Source organism: Drosophila pseudoobscura, chromosome X (genome assembly GCF_009870125.1).
Source record: "Drosophila pseudoobscura strain MV-25-SWS-2005 chromosome X, UCI_Dpse_MV25, whole genome shotgun sequence".
NCBI lineage: Eukaryota > Metazoa > Arthropoda > Insecta > Diptera > Drosophilidae > Drosophila > Drosophila pseudoobscura.
In genome coordinates, this window is record NC_046683.1 from 6,495,509 (window position 1) to 6,516,062 (window position 20,554).

The following is a 20,554-nucleotide window of genomic DNA, read 5'->3' on the forward strand; positions in this document are numbered from 1 at the left end:
TCCCATCCCCTTCCCACGCGCCGTTGACTACCTTTACTGGCACCAGTCACCTCTTACAATGGCGGCCCCATATACATATACATAGGTAAATATACATATATGATTTGTCAAAACTGTTACGATCGCCAAATTGCAGATAAGTTGAGGGGCCTCTCAGAACGAACCCCTTAACCAGACGCAGATCCAGACCCAGACCCAGACCCTGGCGGCAGGCCGTCTTTTATAATTATAATTTTGTTGTTGTTTCAGTTTCTTCGGTGTCATAAACATATTGAATATCTTGGTATCGCTGAAGCTCGTCAGCGACTTTAGCTTCAACTCCGTTTCGTGTGAATATGAATTAGCTTCATTCCGACTAATTGGCAGTGGCACAGAAGAGTCTCCTTCCCCCGACAATGCGAGTATCCGAAGGCCTCTTATCGGCAGACAAGTCTATTCAGAGGGCCTGCCTCCCCCTGCCACGCCTCCACGCGGGTTGACTCGTGTGTCAATAATGTCAAATGGAATGTCAACAGACACATGGCCACGCGTCAGGCCCCCATGGCCCATCCCAACTATGTGTACGGGCATATTCCACCGACCTCAGGCGATCCGAGCGATCCAGCGATCCAGCGACGCGTCGGCGAGTCTTCAGTTTCAGAGTTCTCTTGAGTTTAGTTTCGGTTCAGATCGGATCGGATCGGCTCGGGTCTCTCTCGCTCGCTCTCTCCTTCTCTCTCTCTCATTAACATAACAAGTAAAGTCAACAATGAAAATTGTTGTCTAAACAAGACGCGAGCGGTCGCAACGTTTCAATAAACGTCTGTCCGTCCGTCCGTTGCAGCAGCGCTGCAGAATTTATTGAGGCTGTGGTAAATATTCGGGGCTCGTTCAAAAGAAATCAAACAAGTAATTTGTTTATTTGGCCAGGGCAATAAAATGAGTAAGCGGCAAGAGAAAGCAGTGCCGCTCTCTGCACGGCAATGCGAGAGAGAGGGAGGGAGAGTACACTGTGGAGACACCGCTCTGTGGATTGGGATCGACAAAAGGCCCGAGGGCAAAGGCGCCCCATCGACTAAGTTGAAAAGGGGAAGGGGGGCCCGAGACCCACTATAGCCTTAAGATCAGTGCGGAATGGAAAGACTGCAGCAGCAAACTCAAGATTTCGCAACGATCATCAACGTTTCTTTTTTACAATCGTAATGCATCTCTCGTAGTTTGTTATCCCTTCTTTATCGTCTTGTATCTTCCTTTATATTTTGCAAACTTCCTTATATTCCTCTCTTAATTTTATTTCTTTGGATCTAAACGATTCATTTTCCCCATTGATTTGCAATAGCTCAATCTCAAAATGTCGTAACCTTCGTGATCGCTGATCGCTCATCCACTAAACACAAGATCATTCATCTGCTGACCTTGGCATCGACATCGACAATCAGCTGAATATTGGCTCTGACTATCTCTGATCTCTGATGCATGTAGATTTTGTGCGGATTTCTGATTGATTTATAACGATTACCATACTAATTGCTTGTTCACGATCACTTTATGGCTTCTATACGTACTGGGGGATCACGAACCGAAACCGAAACCGATTCACAGGCGGCGATCCATGAGAATGAGGAGACCAGACCATCTGAATCGTATTACGAATGACAAACGATTCATTTCATATGCACATGTGTACGAACCAATGCTGAAAGATCAGTCCAAGAGATTTATCTCCTATTTGGGGCCAGGTAGTCGTCCATGGATCACGTCTGCCTTGGTGCAACAGAAAACTTATTAGGAGAATCGTGTATCTGCGCTTCTGCAGGGCGCGATACTGCGATACTTGTAGTTTCATAGAATTTCTATAGAGACAAAAAAGATGGATAGATAGGCCGAAGAGGTGGCCATGTCCGATGCTGACAAATCGCCTGTAATAAGTCAAAATGTGTTGCCACTTCTGCTCACCGTAGGAATCGGAATCACAATCGTAGTCGGAGTCGGGAGTCGGAGTCTTCCCTGAACTGAGAATGTGACCCTTGCTTATTGATGGCCTGACAGTCGGCGTACCTTCCTTTGGTTCGGTTAGGTTCGGTTCGGTACTTTCACTTTCCCCTTGCCCACGTCCAGCATTTCTCCTTTCTAATGAGGATCCTTTACTTTTACCTGCCCTAAACACAACAAATTAGTGGGAAATCTCAGCCAAATCGATTTGATATCGACTTTGCGTTGAATGTTCTTTCTGTTTAGTGCATGGAGTGGACTAACAAATGAGCTACGGGCTCGGAAATTGATCTGGGTCTGAGTCTAGGAGTCTGGTTCATGAGTCAAAGGCGTGCTACCTATGCCCATCCATCCATCGAAATATTGTATCCCCTCCGTTCGAGTACGAGTACGGGTATATCCTCGTTTTGTCTGTGTTGTGGTCGCTTGTTTATCTGACGCTGGTGGTCCCCCGGCTCGCCTTTGCATCAAATTTTGATTTATCTTTCGGATGCACCTTTGTCTTCCTCTCATTCCCATTTGCCTGCTGCTGCTGCTGCCGCTGCTGCTGATGGTGGGTCTAAATATAGGCTGTTGTGGCTGGCGGTGTTCACACCTTCTGGCCACAACAACTAACTAGCAAACAGACAGCGACAAATTCGTTACAAGTCCCACAGTTGGAGGCAGCGCAGGAGTCGGAGTAGGAGGCATCCTTGTGGCTGCTTTGTTTAACAGCAAAATGCAATAATTGTAGAAGTGGGAAAACCACTGTTGTGGTGCGTTGACCGGCTGCTGCTGCACCTTCTCGTATTGACAACAATCCACTTGGTGGATTCTGTCTGCAATGTGTAGACATTCTTATTGTAGAGGGAAAGCTGATCCTATAGCTGGGATCCAGGGAATGTCATCCCCAAAACAGAGATGTTTCCGAGGACATTTCGATACGCCTGAAAGTTGATTCCTTTTTGGTGGTGGCTCCCACTCCATCTCCATCTCAATTTACATGGGCATCTCTTAGCCAATCCTTTGGGGGGTGGCACTGCTCAATCTGAATGCTTTACGCCCCATATGCCACGTGCGTCGTCCTTCTCCGTCGTCGTCGCAAAACACAAAAGTCATTTTAAAATTTAAGAAGACACACACCCGAAACAAATAACAAACACAAAAAAAAAAAAACACCAAGGAGAAAAAGAAAAACCAAGTCAAATTCCTGGTATAAAATTCATTGAAAAATTTTATGCAACATAAATTTTGCGTGCAGGATTTGCCTGGCCATCGACCAGGACCAGGACAACCGCAAGGATATCAGGGGACGGAGAGACTCAATCACATGCAAGTGGACCGGCAGCGGGTGTGTGTATCATTTCAATTTTAAAACCAAACGAGCGTCGACCCGGCGACCCTTCCCCCAGCCCCGGCCACGGACTCAGGCTCAAGCATCGAGCGTGCAAAAACAAAAAGGAAGCAGGATATGGACTAGGACTTACCCGGTATTCAGTTCTTCTAGTGATGACGCCAATATAGCAAGTATCTGACTCCATATCTTTAAATATATAGTTACTATGCAGATACTAAAATGATTCGTACCGAATTTTGTCTTCAAGATCCGAGTCTAAATACTGAAAAACAGATATACGAATCTCTACTGTTCATACTGCTCTATACGAAAACCATAGACCCCTCGTGGTTTACCATTAAAAGGTATCAGAAAAACACACACAAAAACCCGCCCCCAGAAACCGCTTAAGAAGGAATGCCGCCTGCTCACGGCACACGGCAGGACTTTCGACGGCAACGGGACATTGGGTCTCCGTGTCCTTGTGCCTGGCGCCTGGTCCTTGTCCGTTTCTCGGTTTTGGTTTGGTTTTTTTTCTTTGGTCGTTTGTCGGTTTTTATGGCTTTTTGATTTGCCATTTCTGGTAGCAAATGATCAAAAATTGAATGAAATTGTTATTTTCAAGTGGAACATGTCCTTTTTACAACCAAAAGAAAAAACTTTTCAAGATTGAGGGCTTCGACATCGCCGCCCCGTCCGCTCCACCTCTCGCCGGCCGGGTTTTGTTGCGGGTTGTTAGCCTTAATAAGAGGCATCATCTGTCTGTGGAGAGGGCGGAGGAGGAGGAGGAGAAGCGACTTGAGGATGGGTGTCGGTGTGGGATGCCTCTCTCCACGAGACACGACAGATCGTGAGACATTCGGCATTTAAATCTTCATTTCCATATCCATTGTCGTTTCATTTGAAAATTGAAAAATTTCCAAGCGATAAAATTTTATCATACCCATTGCCAAGACACACACACATCCCAAATGTCCCCGAAAGGAGTCACGAGTCCTCCTTCCTCGTGTGCGTTGCGTTCTGCCAGGTGCTGACTGGCTGCTCACTGGATCCTTGGAAATGGCCATGGCAATGACAATGAAATGCTCGAGCTTCAGCTTCAGCGTCAGCCCCGAGACTGGGACCGAAAACAATTAAAATATTTGCTTAAATTACATTTACACATTTACTCTCATATGGCGATGCGATGCGATGCGATGGAGGTGGAGTGGGGGTCTAGACATCAGATGGAGATGGGTCCCGTTCCCATTTCTGTTACCCATCTCTAGTCCCCTGCATTACCATTACCCACCCCACCCAAAAGTGAGGCTGCACAATGTTAATTATGAATTTATGATCCAATATTTATTGGCAATAAGCCCCAGCAGGCACCAAAAGAACTAACTTAACCACTGACCAACCCCCGCACCGGATGTGGATGTGGACGCCACTGATGCGTCGCTAATGAACTTTTGTCATCATCCCAGGCACAAAGCCTTGGCCAGAACCACAATCAGATATACGTAAAACGTACATGCCACACATGGCGACACTCGTGCGGCTTTACGTGCGGCTGGTGGGGGATGTGAAGTGGTGCAAGCTTTCGGGGATTCAATCCGACTTGAACTTGCTACAAATCGACCGACATTTGTTGCCAGTAGGGTTATATACATATATGGTGGTTATACATAAAATAAGAAAAAAAGATGATTAATAAATAAATAAATAATTAGCAATTAATGGCTCCACTAAAACTCTTCCAAGATAACTAAAAGTCCTGATTTCCTAGTTAATTTCATAGTTAGTAGCGGATATATATACGTAATTTGCCGGTGCTTTTTAACTTTCAGACTCCTCTCAAAGGTTTTTCTTTTCTAATATCAAAACGATTCCTATTTTGTATCTAAAAATTGGCTACTAATATGGCAACAATTTTGTTTAAAATTTTGATTACTATTTTGGCTACTCAACTGAATTCTACACTCCGAATCAGGACTACATATAGCGAGAGATTTGAGCAATGGTAAAGAAAATAAAATCGGGCCCGTCATTCATTCCCATGAAAGGATCGTTGGCACCACCGCCATGGCCATGGTCAAGTGGCTGCTGCTCCATGTCCACTTCCGGGATGACCGGCAGGTCCATGTCCACATCCATTTCTGGGAAATTGATGGGGGTATTGGGGGCTGTTGGTGCCGGCTCAGGGGTATTGAGCGATTCCGAGCGATCATCGTCATCGTGCATCATCATATTCGGCTGGGGGGAAAGCAGTTCCTCATCGGTATCCCCAAACAGCATCTGGAAGGTGGCATAGCCGAACTCCTCGTCAGTGAAGGTGCGTGTGGCCACGCTCACGGAGATGGGGCCATGGGGTATCTCGCGTGCACCTTCGTTGCTGTTATCCAACTCGAAGGCGAAATGGGAGACGAGCTCGGAGCCGGCACCAGCCTGAGCGGCCTCCGACGCGATTTCTGTGAAGCAAAAAGAATTTGAGTACCCACGAAATCGAGTATGCTATTATCAAGAATGACAAACGTATACTATTGATTATAGAATGTTCATAAGAGAGCATAAATCAATAAAAATTACCACGAACTTACAGTAGAAGTTTACGTATCGAATTAATTGTTATATTCCGCTGAAAATACGCTATGCGAGTAGTTATAGGCAATCGATTGCCTGGGCTTACTTATCGAGTAGCATCTATTGAGGTTGAACGAATGGGTCGGGTGTCGTGTGTCGGGTCAGGGGCTGATCGAACCACTTGAGGGCGATCCAACCTTTAATGGCTCCCGTTTGAGGTTCGCGCTCCCCGAATCTTTTTATGGCATTCCGGTCGCATTGGCTGTCCGTCCGTCCGTCCGTCTGCTGGTCTGTTGGTCTGTCCGCCATTTGGTGGATTTGTCGAGGATGGTCGGTCTTGTTTGGCCATGTTTTATGTGTTTCGTTTCCATTGAAAACCCCAAAGAGCCGAGAGAAAAAGCAACAGAAATTATTTGTAAACGGCGGCTGTGACAATTTTTGTCTTTGCGGCGCGGTTCCGTGGAAGTTGCTCCGCCAGAGCCACTAAAAACAAACAACAAATACACACCGGCGGAAAAAATTAATTGGAAATTTTTATGTCTCAAACATGTTGTAAGCGCAGAGCGGCAGAGTGTCAGCCGAAACTACAGCAACAGCAACTACAACAGCAAGTTCGAGGTTAATTGTTTGATTTTCTAACAAAAAATATAAATAATTTTTAAGGCCAATCTCATGAGAGAGCGCTACCTGAGAGACAGACCCGAGCTCTGGCCACAGGAAATGTTTGGATTGTTTTCGGGTTTCGGTTTTCGGTTTTCGGTTCTCTGTGGTTTTTTCTGTTTTTCTGTTTCAATCGCTGTTTAGATTTCGTTTTCGGCTTCGGTTTCTGCCTTTGTACCCACTTTGTTCCTCTTTTTTTTTTCCAGCTTATTTATATGAGAGCTTCTGTTACACATTTCTCGAGAGTGAGCTTTCCGTAAAGTGTAAACATAAATTGGCGATTTATGATTGCCGCCATGCGAAAACATTATAGGAGGGACCACGCCCAGCCCTGTAGGGGTGACCCCTTCCATTACAGAGGCCCCCGTGCAAAGATGATCCATGAATAGGGGATTAATACTCAGAGGCGACTTTTATAAGAAATAACCTTGCCGGTGTTAAAAATGTGACCAGTCAAAGATTTCCCATGAACCGGTGACCCATCTAGACCATTCAGAGAGGACCTATTCTAAGGTTACCCATTAATAGGAGGCGACATCCGTCCAATGATGAACCATCCTGAAAAGTGCTCAAAAAGGGATAGAGGGAGCTTTTTCTAAGGATAACCTCATCCTAGGCGACCCATGCAAAGGTTCCCCTTCAGTGACACTGATGACACCAATACAGAGCAGAACTAGCATTGAAGATGTGACACAATAGCGATGACCCATAGATAACTCATTTTTGAGATAATCATTGATGGTTGACCTTTCCATAGGAATGCAAAATATATATGATCCATCCACAGCCGACTTATATAACGATGACCCATGCAAATGCTTCATATTCTGAGGTGACCCATAACACTTCGTGACCGCACTCACCATTTATGTTAGCCATCAGATGCTAAAATCGATCTTCGTTTATATGTCAAAGCTCTTAGCTGGCCACTCCACTTATTTCACTGCACTTAAAGCTGCAATATGTAGCTGCACGATGGATAATGACAGCCGATGCACTAGATTTAATATCTCAGCTATGGATGCCAGTTCCTCTGGGAAGATTACCCAGCTTCGGTTGATCAGTTGTTTGTTTGTTCGATTCCAAACGATGTACTCATAACCGCGCTCATTATCGGCCAATAGATCGATAATTGGAGCTAAAACCGTTAGATTTCGCCCTGGGGAGTCGCTGTTGCAGCCCTGTCGCTGTCCCTGGTTGCTCCAGTTCGATAGCGATAACAGCCGTCATTGATCGGCTGATCGTTCGTCAATCAGAGCCCCACACAGCTGGGCAATTGAGCAGTCAACCATTGTCGTTACAGTGCCACAGACTCGCGAGCTTCGAACAGTAGCAGATGGGAAATACTATGGAAAATGCAAGTGCAGCAAACTCCTACTCCAATTCTAGCTCCAAATTGTGTTTACGTCTGTAGCCAAAGGGGGCGCCCAAGCGAAAATAAATAAAAGAAACGATCACGCCGGTAGACGGGACTTTAAGTGTTCGATTTTGTAGTGAAATTCGGGAATATCGGGCTCCTTCTGGACTTTGGCCGAGTGTTAGAAATTCCATTTGGACTGGCGATGGCGCCACAAGTGACACACCCGTCCCGTCGTTGTTGTCCGTGGGTCTGCGACAAGATCTGTTCCCTGCCTTGTCCGTTGTCTGAAGCAGACGCCACGTGCGCTGCAGAGGGGGTGGTGCAGCGGCAGGAGCAGGTTAGCGACTGGTGGCGTCTACGATTTCCTGTCGCAAGTTAAATGTTTCCCGGGACTCGATTCCCCCCTCCGCTCCCTAGAACCCTACACCAGAAGGCGACGAATACTCGATAGTTGAGCAGACTGATCAAACAGTTTTATCTACTTTGCATAACGCCAATGCGCTGTTAGAGTTTTTCTGGGGTCCATCGATTGTTCCATCAGTTAGAAGTTACATTTTTGGAATGTCAAAGTGAAATTTATACGCTTAATGATTAAATTTTCTCTTTCCTGCAAGCGCGTTTTGAAGGGACACTAATCAAAAGTGAGTATAAATCCTGCAATTGGGCTGACAACTGACTGACAGCCGCCATACGATTCGTAGATTCTTTGCAGATGCCGAGTGACGAGCCTCTAGAGCTGGAGGCCCTAGCCAGCACCCTTCAAGCCAGGTATGTCCAAAGGGTTCACGGGATTGTAGGGCTCGATCGTTTTGTGCGTAGCGCATCGTCTTTTGTGAATGACTGGGACTCGGACGCCGAGTCGGACTTGGTTTTTGGTCAGCCAAAGACCAAGTCGGTTGTTTCGGATTGTTTATTTAACTTGCGCCTCTTCCGGCTGACTGCGTCTCCTCCTTCTCCTTCTCCTTCTGTTGATGCTGCTGATGCTGGCTGGCTTTATGGTTATGGATACAGTAGCCGGCAGTTGCCTCCGAGTCGGACTCGGCCTCGGAGTTGCCACAGGGAGATCGTTCGCAGCGGAGCGGGAGAGAGCGAGAGCGAGAGCAACAGTAGCAATGAATTTGCATGTACTACATGAAAACCGTGATCTCCAATTTGTTGTTGCTGCCTGTTGGCTCTGTTGCCTCCGATTCTGCCCTCCCCCCGCCTCCCGCCATGACGATGCTGACTCCTGCCACAGACTCGCATCAGATGGCATGGCATGGGGATGGGAATGGGAATGGGGATGGAGTTGGGGATGGCTTGGCATGGCGTTGCTTCGAATTGGTTACAGGGCCTGCCGTACTTAGCTACATGCCAAAAAGTTTTGTAACATTATTTTAAGGTGCCTGCCTTCCACCAATTGCTGCTGCCTCCTGGTCGGTGCCTTCGTGGTGCCTTCGTGGAGCCTCCCGTTGCAAAGTTGCAAGTTGTCAAGCTTGCCATGGCAAATTTGCGATCAAGCGACAACAACAGTGACAACAAGAGCCGGTGACGGGACGCCCAGCGTCCCAACGTCCCAACGCCCCGATGTCCCCCATGGCCATTTCTATATGCATCCAAATCCAACACACACTCGCACTGTGTGATCTGTGAGCCAGGCTTCTTGGGTTTCAGCGCTGTACATCACGTCGCCTTGTACGCCACGTACCGTACCTCTACCCAGTGCACACCCCACTCCATGCTCCCCCCCAGCAAGTATTCGCCTGGAGCTTGAGCTGGCCCTGGGCCTGGCTTTGGGTCTCGGCCAGAGTCGCGTCTGAACTTTATTGACCATATTGATTGCTGCTGTATTGATCGCTTGTAGCTGATAACCAACAAATGGTCGGGCCATGGCGCACAGTGGGACGCTGTGACACACCATGCGAGAAATTTGCTCACAGCTCACAGACAGCGCTGCTTGCTTTATGATGATGAGCGGATGAGCAGCTCCGCCAGCGATCTGCTCGGTTTATGCGGAAAGATTTTTGATTCAGGAACTTTGTGGATGGGACTTCTTTACCTGTTATTATTCTAAGAAGAATCCTTTAAAGAACTGATTCACTTAAACAATCTCTGAGCTAACTTTGGCTTCTGATGGGTCGTATTCTGTCGTATTCGGAATTTAATGGACATCTTCATAGACTCCCTTCCTTCTCCATGCATTTTTAAGTTAGCTACATTGCCGGACACAATCGCTTATTATATGTCGAAAGCTCTTTAACTTTATTACCGCATGAACGTAGACCGCGTCTAGCGCTGGCTACCGACCTGGTCCGAAGCCAGCGGGCGGTGCCAGAGCGCGACTCTGCGAATCTCTCAGGCTCTCAGGGACTCCAGGGGTACTCTGTCTCTGGGCACGCTGAATATTCATAATTTCCAGTTGTGGGATTTATCAATTGCACATCTCAGTCATGAAAACGCATAAACATTTCAAAATGCCTGGCGCGGGTCAATAATTTGACATGAACGAAACAATATGCAGACACGTTCCCAGCGGGCAGGGGCAGGGGCAGGGGCAGGAGATGCGAGATGGTAGATGGAAGACAAGGGAATGTCCAGCGGAGTCTGGCATAGCTTTGCTTATTTTTGCTGCCCCATTGATGATGTGTGAATAATTGAAAGCGGCAGCAGTTGCAGGTTGCCTGTTGCAGGTTGCTTGCAGCCTGTTTGCAGTGGCATTTGCTCTGGAGGCGGCAGAGACAGGGAGACTTTCAAGCCTAGTGGCAGAGTTGTCTACCAACAACAGGCAAGCAAACACTACAGCAAACCCTCGAGAGCCATCCCAGAGGGAGAGAAAAAGATACAGAGATCAGAGAGAGAGAGAGAGAGAGAGAGGTAGAAAGGTAGAAAGGCTGCCCCAAGGAGGGCCCTTGCCTTGCCATGGAATTCAATTTCGCTGGCGGCAGAGGGAGTTAGACAAGCGCCCACACACCACACATACATATATTTGCAGTGTTTCTGATTTTCAGATCTTCAGTGTTTTTTTGAGTGCTCAAATACGCAGATACACAGAGATACAGATACAGATACCGCCCACATTTCGATTCCTAGCCCTGGCCTGCCATAAAATCTGAAATTTCTGAATTTTCTTCTTATTTTCTTCGGGGGTTTTCTTTCAGTTCTGCAGGTCTGCAGTTCTGCAATTTTGTAATTAATTTATTACTTCGCTCTGGCATGGGGCACGAAAAATTGTCGCGACTTTGCGATGTGTCAAAACTATTTTTAATTGGTGGCAGCCCCCCGACAGACAGACAGACAGACCAGCCCAGACCAGACCATACCAGACCATACCCTATCCCACTCAATCCCGCAGATGACCCAAGTACTCGTACAAGAAGATCGTAAACTGGGAACGAGATCAAAGCGAGTGAAAGACTGCTAAAGGAGTTCACTTTCTATTTTCTGCGGATTTAATTGATATTTCGCGGCGTTGTGTCTGCTGCACTCCACATGACTAATGTCCTACTCAATAGACACTAAAGATGCATTACCCAGTCCCAAAAGAAAAAGCAAAAGCAAAACCAAAACCGATCCGATACGATCCAAACCGATCTGTCTGCCTGGGGAGGGAGTCGTCCCTGAGCGGGAAGGGTGGTCTCCTCCGGGTCCACAATTGCATTTTAATGCAAATTTGGTGTCAACGCAATATCGACCATGACAGCATCCCAGGCATCAGCATCAGCATCAGCCTCAGCCTCGGCCTCGAGCATCAGCATCACTCGTTGACGCTCACGCACTTTTCTCTTCATCTCCATCTCCATCTCCATCGGCTGCCTCTCTCTGATGGCCTGTTGCCCTCTCTTTCTGGTGTGTAAGTGGCGGCTGCTTGGTGTTAAAGTGACTGATTAAGTTTGTGCTGTGTTGCTGTTGCTTTTGCTGTTGCTTTTGGTGTTGCTGTGGCTCTTGGGCTGTTGTTGCTGCCTGACGCTAAACGAATTATACGCTTACGTAGGTGGCAGACACTCCGGCACACAGTCTGAGGCACAGCCAGAGAGCAGCAGGAGGAGGCACGAGGCACGAGGCAGCGGCAGGCGGCAGGCGGCAGGAGGCACAACCAGCGACCGATGCACTCGCACTCACACACCGCCATAGAAAGCGACAAATGAATTGAGACGCGCCACAAAAGTTATAAATATTGTCGCCTCGTCCCTAGGGGCGTCTCCATCGTCTAGTTGTTGCACCAGGGATCCTTGTGTGGGCGGGTGCGGTACCCTAGATGCGTATGCAAAAATATCAGAAGAACAGCCAGGGGAGGAGAGCATCAGCGTCAGTCGCAGCCGACAGGCGACGAGAAGGTGCTGCTATCGAATGGTGCACATTCGCTTAAGAACTTAACCTTGCCTTGAACCCAAAACTAAATTACATTAATTTTCAAACACAAATTGACTTAAGAATTGGAAATATTTACTGGAAACAGCCACTTCTGTGTCTCACCTCATTTCAGTGATCGGCTGGAAGAGTAGACTCGAATTTGAATATTCTTCAGACCACCTGACAAAAGAATTAGGAACTCCCAATATACAGCCCTATCTTTTATGATCCATGATCACAGGGGGATATTTTTCTAAGAGTTACAGATGCAGATCGAAGTCGTTAATGCCTTGATATCGTAGACAGAAGCCGTATAATTTTGACAGCTAAAGTGGCGTCACCTCTTTCTCTTCCATATCCAATTCCAATCCCATTCTCATTCCCATATTTACCATGACATCTAATAAAGTCGTAAAAAGATCTGCACACACTCGTAAAAGTTTTGGGATTTATGGCCGCCGCCTCACCGGTCGAGGTCAGGCGCATTTAATGGCGCCCCGACTGAGAGAGGCGACGCGAGGCGGCTACTGTCTGGAGGATCATGCCGGATTCCGGATGGGTTATGCCCCGTATCGATTGCGATTGGGATTGTGATGTGCACTTGCATAATTGAAACCTTCTCTTCGGTTTACGACGATCGTAAAGTGATGGGCTACTGGTTCCCATTGCTGTCTGTCTTCTGTCGGTAGCTACCTGTTCGATGAATCCCATTGAGGGAAGTGGGCAGTGTCGATGCTTATCGGTCTATCGGTGAAAGTTTTATGGCTTGTTACGGTCGTAACTGAGTTTGGACTTTACTTTAATGCCCTGCGATGCTATCTAATCTTCAGAGGGGTGGGGATCCGATGAATCTTCCTCTGACCTGTACAGTGTACACTTCCAATGAGTTGGTTTGCAGAGATCTTAATACAAATCCATCGATTGATGGCTTACCACCCAATATATTGATTGAGGGAAAAGGAATGTCAATGAGGAGAGCTCATTCGAGTGCTTGACTTCCTCAATGGGGAGATGAAAGCACACACCATCCCATCTGCGGCTCGACCATTGTCATCGAATGCGAATATCCCGGGCCTGGCTCAAAGCGATTCAATATCTTCCCCATAGTTGGGCCCGTCGCTTCCTATTGCCCAATCTTTTATTGCTTCCTGTCTCGCTTCCTGGGACAACCTGCTGCTCCTTTCTTTGCCTTCTATCGGCCCGTTCTTCCTTTTTCCTTTTCATTTAATTTTTTTGCCTCGAATCGCATTTCAAAAGGCAACTTAATCGAGCAAAATAAACCGTTTTCATATGCTCGAATTGAGGCAAACACGTCGCATTACACGGCGACGCAGAGGAGAGGACGGGGACGAGGACGGGGTAGCTGATTGTTGTCATTGGGTTCGGTTCGGTTCTTTGGGGAATTTCTGGGGCCCTCGGGGGCACGGGGTTCTGCATCTTTGCTCTGCTCTGCTCTGCTCTGTTTTTTGCACGGATTTTCTTGTTCACTTCACGCGCTGTTCGAAATGCGCGAAATCTCTCGAATGCGGGGGGAGTTTGTCAGTCGCTGTCTTTGTCAAAGGATTATCACTTCCTTTTACTGGCGCGAGAAAAAAGAGGCACTGCGTTGCATGTGGGGCAGGGCTCTGCTAATGAGCTGTGCCCGTAGCTGTGTAAAGTGTATCTATGTATCTCTGGCCGCTCTGTTCCTTTTCTATACAGTAAAAGATTCAATAGCGAACGGCTTCATTGTGCTCTCGCCTTTCCGATCTCTACCATCAATGAAGGATTGTATCTATCTTCCACTTTTGACACCAAATCTATGGCCATTCCCTCTTGGAACCCCTCCTTGGTCCTTGCCAGTGAGCTTTCACTGTATAACCCCCACTTTATGGATACATGTGGGGAAATGCTGTTTCGGATTGACAGTGTGCAATATGCGTTGATTTTTTATGGCCTTCAATTTTGAGGCTGATGGTGGGGCTGACTGGCTGGCTGGCTGGCTGAATGCCGCGATGCCGATTCCCCGATGCTGCACAGAGCTGTCCGTGGCGTGCTGTGCCGAGAGGCTGATCTCGAAATGCAGATAATAATTATTTCAATATGTGTGACTGACTTGCTTGAATGACTGACTGCCAGTCCGCACAGACAGAAAATCCAGATGAACGCAGGGCAATGCCAATGCCATCGTCGTCGTCGTCATGATCTTCATTATCATTATGCGAATGGATCAAAACCGCGACGCCGCCAACATTCATGCCCCTGCTGACTCCACTTTTGCTCTTCTGATGTTTGTGTTTCATTTGTACACTTTGCAGAGGGTATAAGGATATTATGCCACATGTTTGTCAGATGGAAAATGAAACATATACCAAGTATTAATTTGCATCCATATATGTATCTAGTACTTTCATTTTGTGTCTGTTCTAATGAAAATTTTAATCAAATAAAGTCTTTTCCTGATGGATATTTAATTAATATATTAACAATGAAGGGAATATGCATAGAGGTGGAAAGAAAAAAACAGTTCTGAAAATAAATTATAGAATATTCAAGATTTAGAGATATTTCAGGGGACATAGGACTCTAGAAGGATCATCGAAAGACAAACAGAATTGAATTTCGATATATCATATATTTGCTATGGCAACAATCGATCTGCGAGGGTATCCGATTCTTCGGTTCTGGAAATTGCCGTTTGCTTCTTTTGCTTTGTTTTTGCATGTGCTCCACTCACTTTCTGGGGTTGTTCTTCCTCTTGTTTCACTTAATCACTTGTAGCGAGGGAGACAGCAACAGAGAGATGGAGTATGAAAGAAAGAGAGAGCGAGACAGAGAGAGTGAGAGAGAGAAGGAGAGCGAGTGAGAGAGACAGTGCGAAAGAGAGGGGGGGATTTTAAGTTGAAAATTGAATTTCTAAGAATTACAAAACAACAACTCCGACAGCAACAGTATGAAACGAAGAGCAATATCAACAACAAAAGTGCCGTTGGCATCGCCCTGCCTCCCTTTTCGTTTTTCCCTTCCCCCGCCATACACGACGTCCACCACCCTCTCCGCCCAGACAGACAGACAGACAATCCATCCCCAATCCATATACCCATCTTCATATCCATATCCATGCACAGCCCCATCCATTTCTTCAACTTCAATCCCCATCCACCATCCATATCCCATATCCCATATCAGAGAAGCGGGCTTCATTTCATTGCATTGCATTAATTTTGCCAATTAAAAAGTAAATAGAGCCTGCATCCTTCAGTCCTCCCCCGTAACCCCTTGGCATCCACCTACAAGTGCCACATGATGGGGCAGTGGCAGGGGCACGGAATCGGGAGAACGCGCATCTTTTTCGGCTGTGGGCGCGCGCAAAAGTTTTCAATACAATTTAATCCAATCTGTACACACACACACACATATGCTGTCTATCTGTGAGCATGCTGATGAATGCCACAGGCAGTGCCACATTCCCATCCCTTGCCCCTGCCACCAGTGGCTTGCCCAAAGTGCCTGGCTCAATTCAATCAGTTTTTCGGGCAGGCCAAAGTGAAGCCCCGTCAAGTCGTTCCCCCTAGCCCCTTGCCACAGGGCCGCACAGTGGGCTGCATGGCGCGGCCATGGCAACAGCGGCGCAGAGTTGGCCCCACTGTGCCGCCAGACAATTAAGTCGACCCGTGGGCAATACGAGGAAAGATGCTGCCGCAACTTTGGCAACGGCCACAGCTCTCAACATCCCATTCCTCTAGCTACTTACACTATGGAAAACACATTTAAGAATTGGTCATAAATAATGGAAATCGGAAGATCAAAATGTACTTATTAATTAATCATATTAAGAGAATCCGAAAGCCTAGAATATGTTTTCAGAAAAAAACAGTAATAATATAGGTCTTGCTTCCATTCGATTCAAGGGATTGTAGTCTAGTTACTAAATCAATATTACCTAAATCGTTACCTAGGTAATCTCGATCACATTTTTGAAGGATCCATCTCTAGGATGTGTTCCATGGGGAACAAACCTTCCTATATTCAAAACCCTTTCGACATGGTTTGAGAGTATCCCCAACTAACTTCCTCTCAGTGTATCTGTGTACCGTTTTACGTTGTCAATACTGTCGACAAGCTCAAACATGGTTGAACCACCTGCCTGGCTGCCCATCCGCCCCCTAAATTGCTTCGCATATGTGAGAGGAGAGGAACTGAAAGACATGCCCATGACGGGGGCCCAAAGTGTTTTTTTGGGGCGTTTTTTTGGGGGGTACACTCGTACTCGCACTCGCACTCATACGTTCTTTTTCTGCTTCCTCAATCTTCTTGGGCATCCAGTCGCAACCGTTTTGTGGCGCAATTGTCTTAACCGTCGACGCGTCGGTTGCGTATCGCATATCGCACCTGATGGGTTGGGTTTTGGGGTCCAACCTGCCATGGCACGGCCTGCTATGCCCCAGCCCGGAGCAATAACGTCGTCGTCGCCGTCGTCCAACCATTCGTATAATTGTCGATGCGTTAAGGTAATTGTACACCTAACCAACTACCAGAGGCAGACGCAGACTTGGAGCAGGGCAGAGCAGAGCAGTGCAAGGCCGACGCCGACCCATCTATGTATCTATGTGTATCTGTATCTTAGAGCATGACACTGTGGCTCTGCCTTCTGTTCAATGCCGTTGTCGTTGTCGTCGATTCACTCACTCGTTTCTAAGTTTGCGTTTGTCGTCATTTGCCATATTGGTGGCACGCTCCGCCGCTTGGCTTTGCCCACATCTCGCCTGGCCCCTTGGCGGGCCAATTTCCACGCCCTTTACACCAACAGCTTTTAAAATTTTCCATTTTCCACTACTCCAACAGTTTGGTTCGGTTCGGTTCTGTTCGGATCGGTTTGGTTTTTGTTTAGTCTGGCTTTGGTGTTTGGTTTTGGTCTGATTTGCTAGATTTGATTTCAGGAAATCCCGGCCGTGTCAGGTCGCCCTGCCACTTGCCGCCCACTTCCCTCCTCGAACGGCATCGAATGAACACTTGAACACATGAACACATGAACATTCAGCTCTGGTTTTGGTTTTGGTTTTGAATTCCGATTTAGATTCAGATTCGCATTTGCCAGTCCTTTGTGCGATTTGTTAGTGCGCTTTGTCTCCGATCCGACTTGGAGGAAGGTCTCGAGTTACAATTGAAAAATTATAGCAATTAAATGGGATCCCTAGCCACTCTGACAATTGACTGACCGACTGAATGACTTAGCAACTGGCCAAGGTCCAGTCGGTTTACCAATGTGAAATGGTCTCGGATTCGGTGCGGCATCCGATAGGATCTGCTTGGATTGTGGATTGCTTGGGGCTAACATTTCTGCACATCACCTGTATAAGGTATCAATATTTATTTGTAACATGATATTCTGGTTGCGGTTTTTGCACTTTTAAACATTTGTATAAAGGGATCGAAATATGTTTATTAAACGCTTTGATAAGACGAAAATGGTGTTCTAAGAATAGGAATGAAATCAGAATTTTGTTTATTGGATCTAGAATGTTCTTTAGATTCCTAACATCTAAGATTACACCATCTATTCCTTATCGCAGCACAAAATTAGTACCAGCACCATAAAATATAAATGCTAGGAAGGATAAACAACATCTTCGCTCCACTGGCCAATATCATTCCCTGAATGATTACCTGGACAACCCCTGGATCGGTGATCCGGTGTCCAGTCTGCTGGCGCTTGTCGGGAGGAGATGCCTGCGTGTTTTTTGGTGGGTTCCTGCATGCGCAGCGACACACATATATCACATCGATGCGGCGTTGGAGTCGGAGGAGGGTTTTCGGCCCGTTTCGTATAATTTTTATATGCAGTCATCAACAGCTCATATATATTTTTATTGCCAACGCGCTCAGCGATATGCATCTGAAGCAGAAACAAGAAACAGATCGGGGAACAGGCGGCCTGGCCTGTTGCGGCAGATGAAGATGATGATGATGCGATGCGGATGATGACTATTTCTGCGTACAGATTTCCAATAAAAATATTTTCGACTTGAGTTCGGTTTGACTGCCTCTCCAGCTCCAGCTCCAGCTCCAGCTCCAGCTCCAGCTCAGTATTTCATCTGCCTGTGGGCCTCTGGTCTGTTGTGTGTGAGCGAGATTTACACGCTGATACAAGAAATACACCAAAAAAATACCCATAAAGGCAGCCAGAGAGGAGATACATTGCCTTCGCTTAGTCACTACCAAAACCAAAGCGATGGATGATCTGTACCCCTCTTTTTCTCTTTCTCCATCTCTTTCTCATTGTGTACTGCTTGTCTCTTTCTGGCATTTTGGGTGTAAAGATTTATTTCTTTATTTTGGCAGCCAGTGGAAGCAGCCTGTACAGCAGCCATCCCCATCTCCGCTTTGTCTCTCGCTTTGGTTTCTGTTTTATTACCAGGAAATTTGTATTTAATACGTTTTTTCCGCGTTTTTGTAGCGTTTTTCGGGTGCGACATTGTCGCTAACCCACTAACCGAAAGGTTCTGGATCCACTGGCCAAGGCCTAAAAGGTGGCGGTTAGTTCGAACTAACTGTCAGTTATCTAAGTCCACCATCGATACATGGAACACAGCCTAGGAATGGTGCTGCTGTTGGTGTGGGGTGTGCCCCCGGGTCGGTATTCAATTTTCAATGGAAGCCACACACAGTCCATCAGTTCGCAGAAGACTCGGGGCGGGCTCGGGAGTCGAAAGCTTCTATCATCCGATTGTATCGGGTTGGATCCAGTGTGAGGTGGTTTTCTGTAAGGAGGTTACAGGATATCTTTTTTGGTAAACCATCGAATGGGACTGAGTAAACATCGATAGGTAGATAGCTAATCGATTAATATCGCATATGAAACTCAGGCTTTATTATGACAGCTCATAAAAACCTTTGCGTTTAGCTTTTCTCGAGCATTCCTTACACATCGAAAGTATTCCGTAAAAATTAATTAAAGTACACAAATTGGGCCGTTATAGGGATAAAGCCTCGCCCTCGCCTTCGACGGACATCGTTCAGCATCCCCGTTCGAGAGTCAAGACCAGTCCACTAGTTCTGTTCAAGGACCTCCAATTCGATCGCCTCAGGCAGGTTCTGGAAACCAGCGGATTCGAGATAGCCGTCAGCGCAAATACTAAGTACTACGGCCCATCCGTTGCCGCCACGCAAACTCATTGACCGACCCATTTGTTCTCCAGGGTTTCCGCAAAGAGGGTCTTCCTGCGAGTCTTTCATCAGCCTTCCATCATGGAAAACGGCCCTTCTTCTCCCCCGCTCCAAGTGGACCAAATCCCACCTCGCACCGAACCCCTGAAGCTCCATAACTCCCGAGAGATCGTCAAGCAAGGGCTCTACCAGCTACGCAAAGTGGATACGGTGCAGGACCTGTCACGTGCTGGCATTGACCCAGCCATGCCCGCTGATCAACCGAGTGGATCCTCGATGTATAAGGATGCTGACGATGTGGGCGAGGTAGCCTCTTCCTCTTCTCTTGGCTCAGCCACTGAGTTCAAAGATTTGGACGACGATGTATCCAAAGACGAGTTTATGGACTGTGAAAACTTCTAGAGAACAGTAACACCAACAGCAGCACCATATCCATACCCATAAAAATAGCAATAGCAATATCCGTCTCATCGATCAGTAGAAATTAATAAAATGCTCAATAAATTCGCTCGAGTCGAAAGCTCATAAAAACGTGTGCAAACAATCGATCAATCACCATTTGACAGGCACGCAAGTCTCCCATGGAAGCTGTATTCGGATTCGGTTGCGGATTTTGATTCAGAGTCAGAGTCAGAGAACCAGAGTCGAGGATGGCTGACAGCCAGTCTGCCGGCTGTTGCTACCAATCTTTGAGTCGAGACTTCAAAACAATTACACAGCAACATTTCAGAGGTCGGAGAGATGCAGATGCAGATACAAATGGTGTATCCGTGCGATGCTCAGACAACTGCCACTGTACAGCGACTGCTGGCTGTTGATTCAAGCGGTTAATCGATAACAAATAAAAACATTTCGACAACTACTTCCAAGGAACAGGAACGGGCATCAGTGCCAACTCAACTCCAGAGCTGAACAGAGTCCCAACTTCAATCCCATGCCTATACCCATGCCCATACCCATACCCATTCTCATTCTCATTCTCCCAACTCCAACGTCTTTGGCTGTCAACAAGTCGACATTGTGTTTATGAGTGGCGTGGTACGCATAAATGCCATGGAAATTTTCTTTTTAATCAATTATGAGTATTAAGCAAAGGGGCCAACCGTCCCGTCCCGTTCCGTCCATATGGGGATCTCGGATCGGATCGGGGCTGTGGGATCTGCTCTTGCGCGAGAGTATCTCCGATCGCCGATCGGGGTGAGACCTCAAAC

The 20,554-nt window shown here is 46.9% G+C and overlaps 3 protein-coding genes across 6 annotated transcripts in view; 2 read left to right on the top strand and 1 right to left on the bottom strand.

Moving 5' to 3' along the window:
- Window positions 1–4,604: 4,604 nt before the first annotated feature.
- On the bottom strand, window positions 4,605–7,601 carry LOC6901773 (uncharacterized). Its single transcript, XM_002134407.3, has 2 exons — window positions 7,372–7,601; window positions 4,605–5,736 (listed from the first exon to the last, which is right to left on the bottom strand). The coding sequence occupies exons 1-2, from the start codon at window positions 7,385–7,387 to the stop codon at window positions 5,261–5,263; spliced, it is 492 nt and encodes a 163-aa protein (XP_002134443.1). The 5' UTR covers window positions 7,388–7,601; the 3' UTR covers window positions 4,605–5,260.
- A 152-nt stretch (window positions 7,602–7,753) lies between these two features.
- Window positions 7,754–20,554, top strand: part of LOC6901770 (uncharacterized) — a 42,342-nt gene continuing 29,541 nt past the window's right edge. For 2 of the 4 annotated variants that reach the window (XM_033383367.1, XM_033383369.1), the window contains exons 1-2: window positions 7,754–7,865; window positions 8,581–8,636. In XM_033383367.1, the coding sequence (XP_033239258.1) occupies window positions 7,845–7,865; window positions 8,581–8,636 (77 nt within the window). In that variant the 5' untranslated portion in view covers window positions 7,754–7,844. Of the gene's footprint in view, window positions 7,866–7,914; window positions 8,510–8,569; window positions 8,637–20,554 lie in introns of those variants that run through there. The other 2 variants (XM_015186625.2, XM_033383368.1) reach the window with 2 other exon arrangements.
- Window positions 19,052–19,868, top strand: LOC6901772 (uncharacterized). Its single transcript, XM_033383371.1, has 2 exons — window positions 19,052–19,315; window positions 19,376–19,868. The coding sequence occupies exon 2, from the start codon at window positions 19,425–19,427 to the stop codon at window positions 19,743–19,745; it is 321 nt and encodes a 106-aa protein (XP_033239262.1). The 5' UTR covers window positions 19,052–19,315; window positions 19,376–19,424; the 3' UTR covers window positions 19,746–19,868.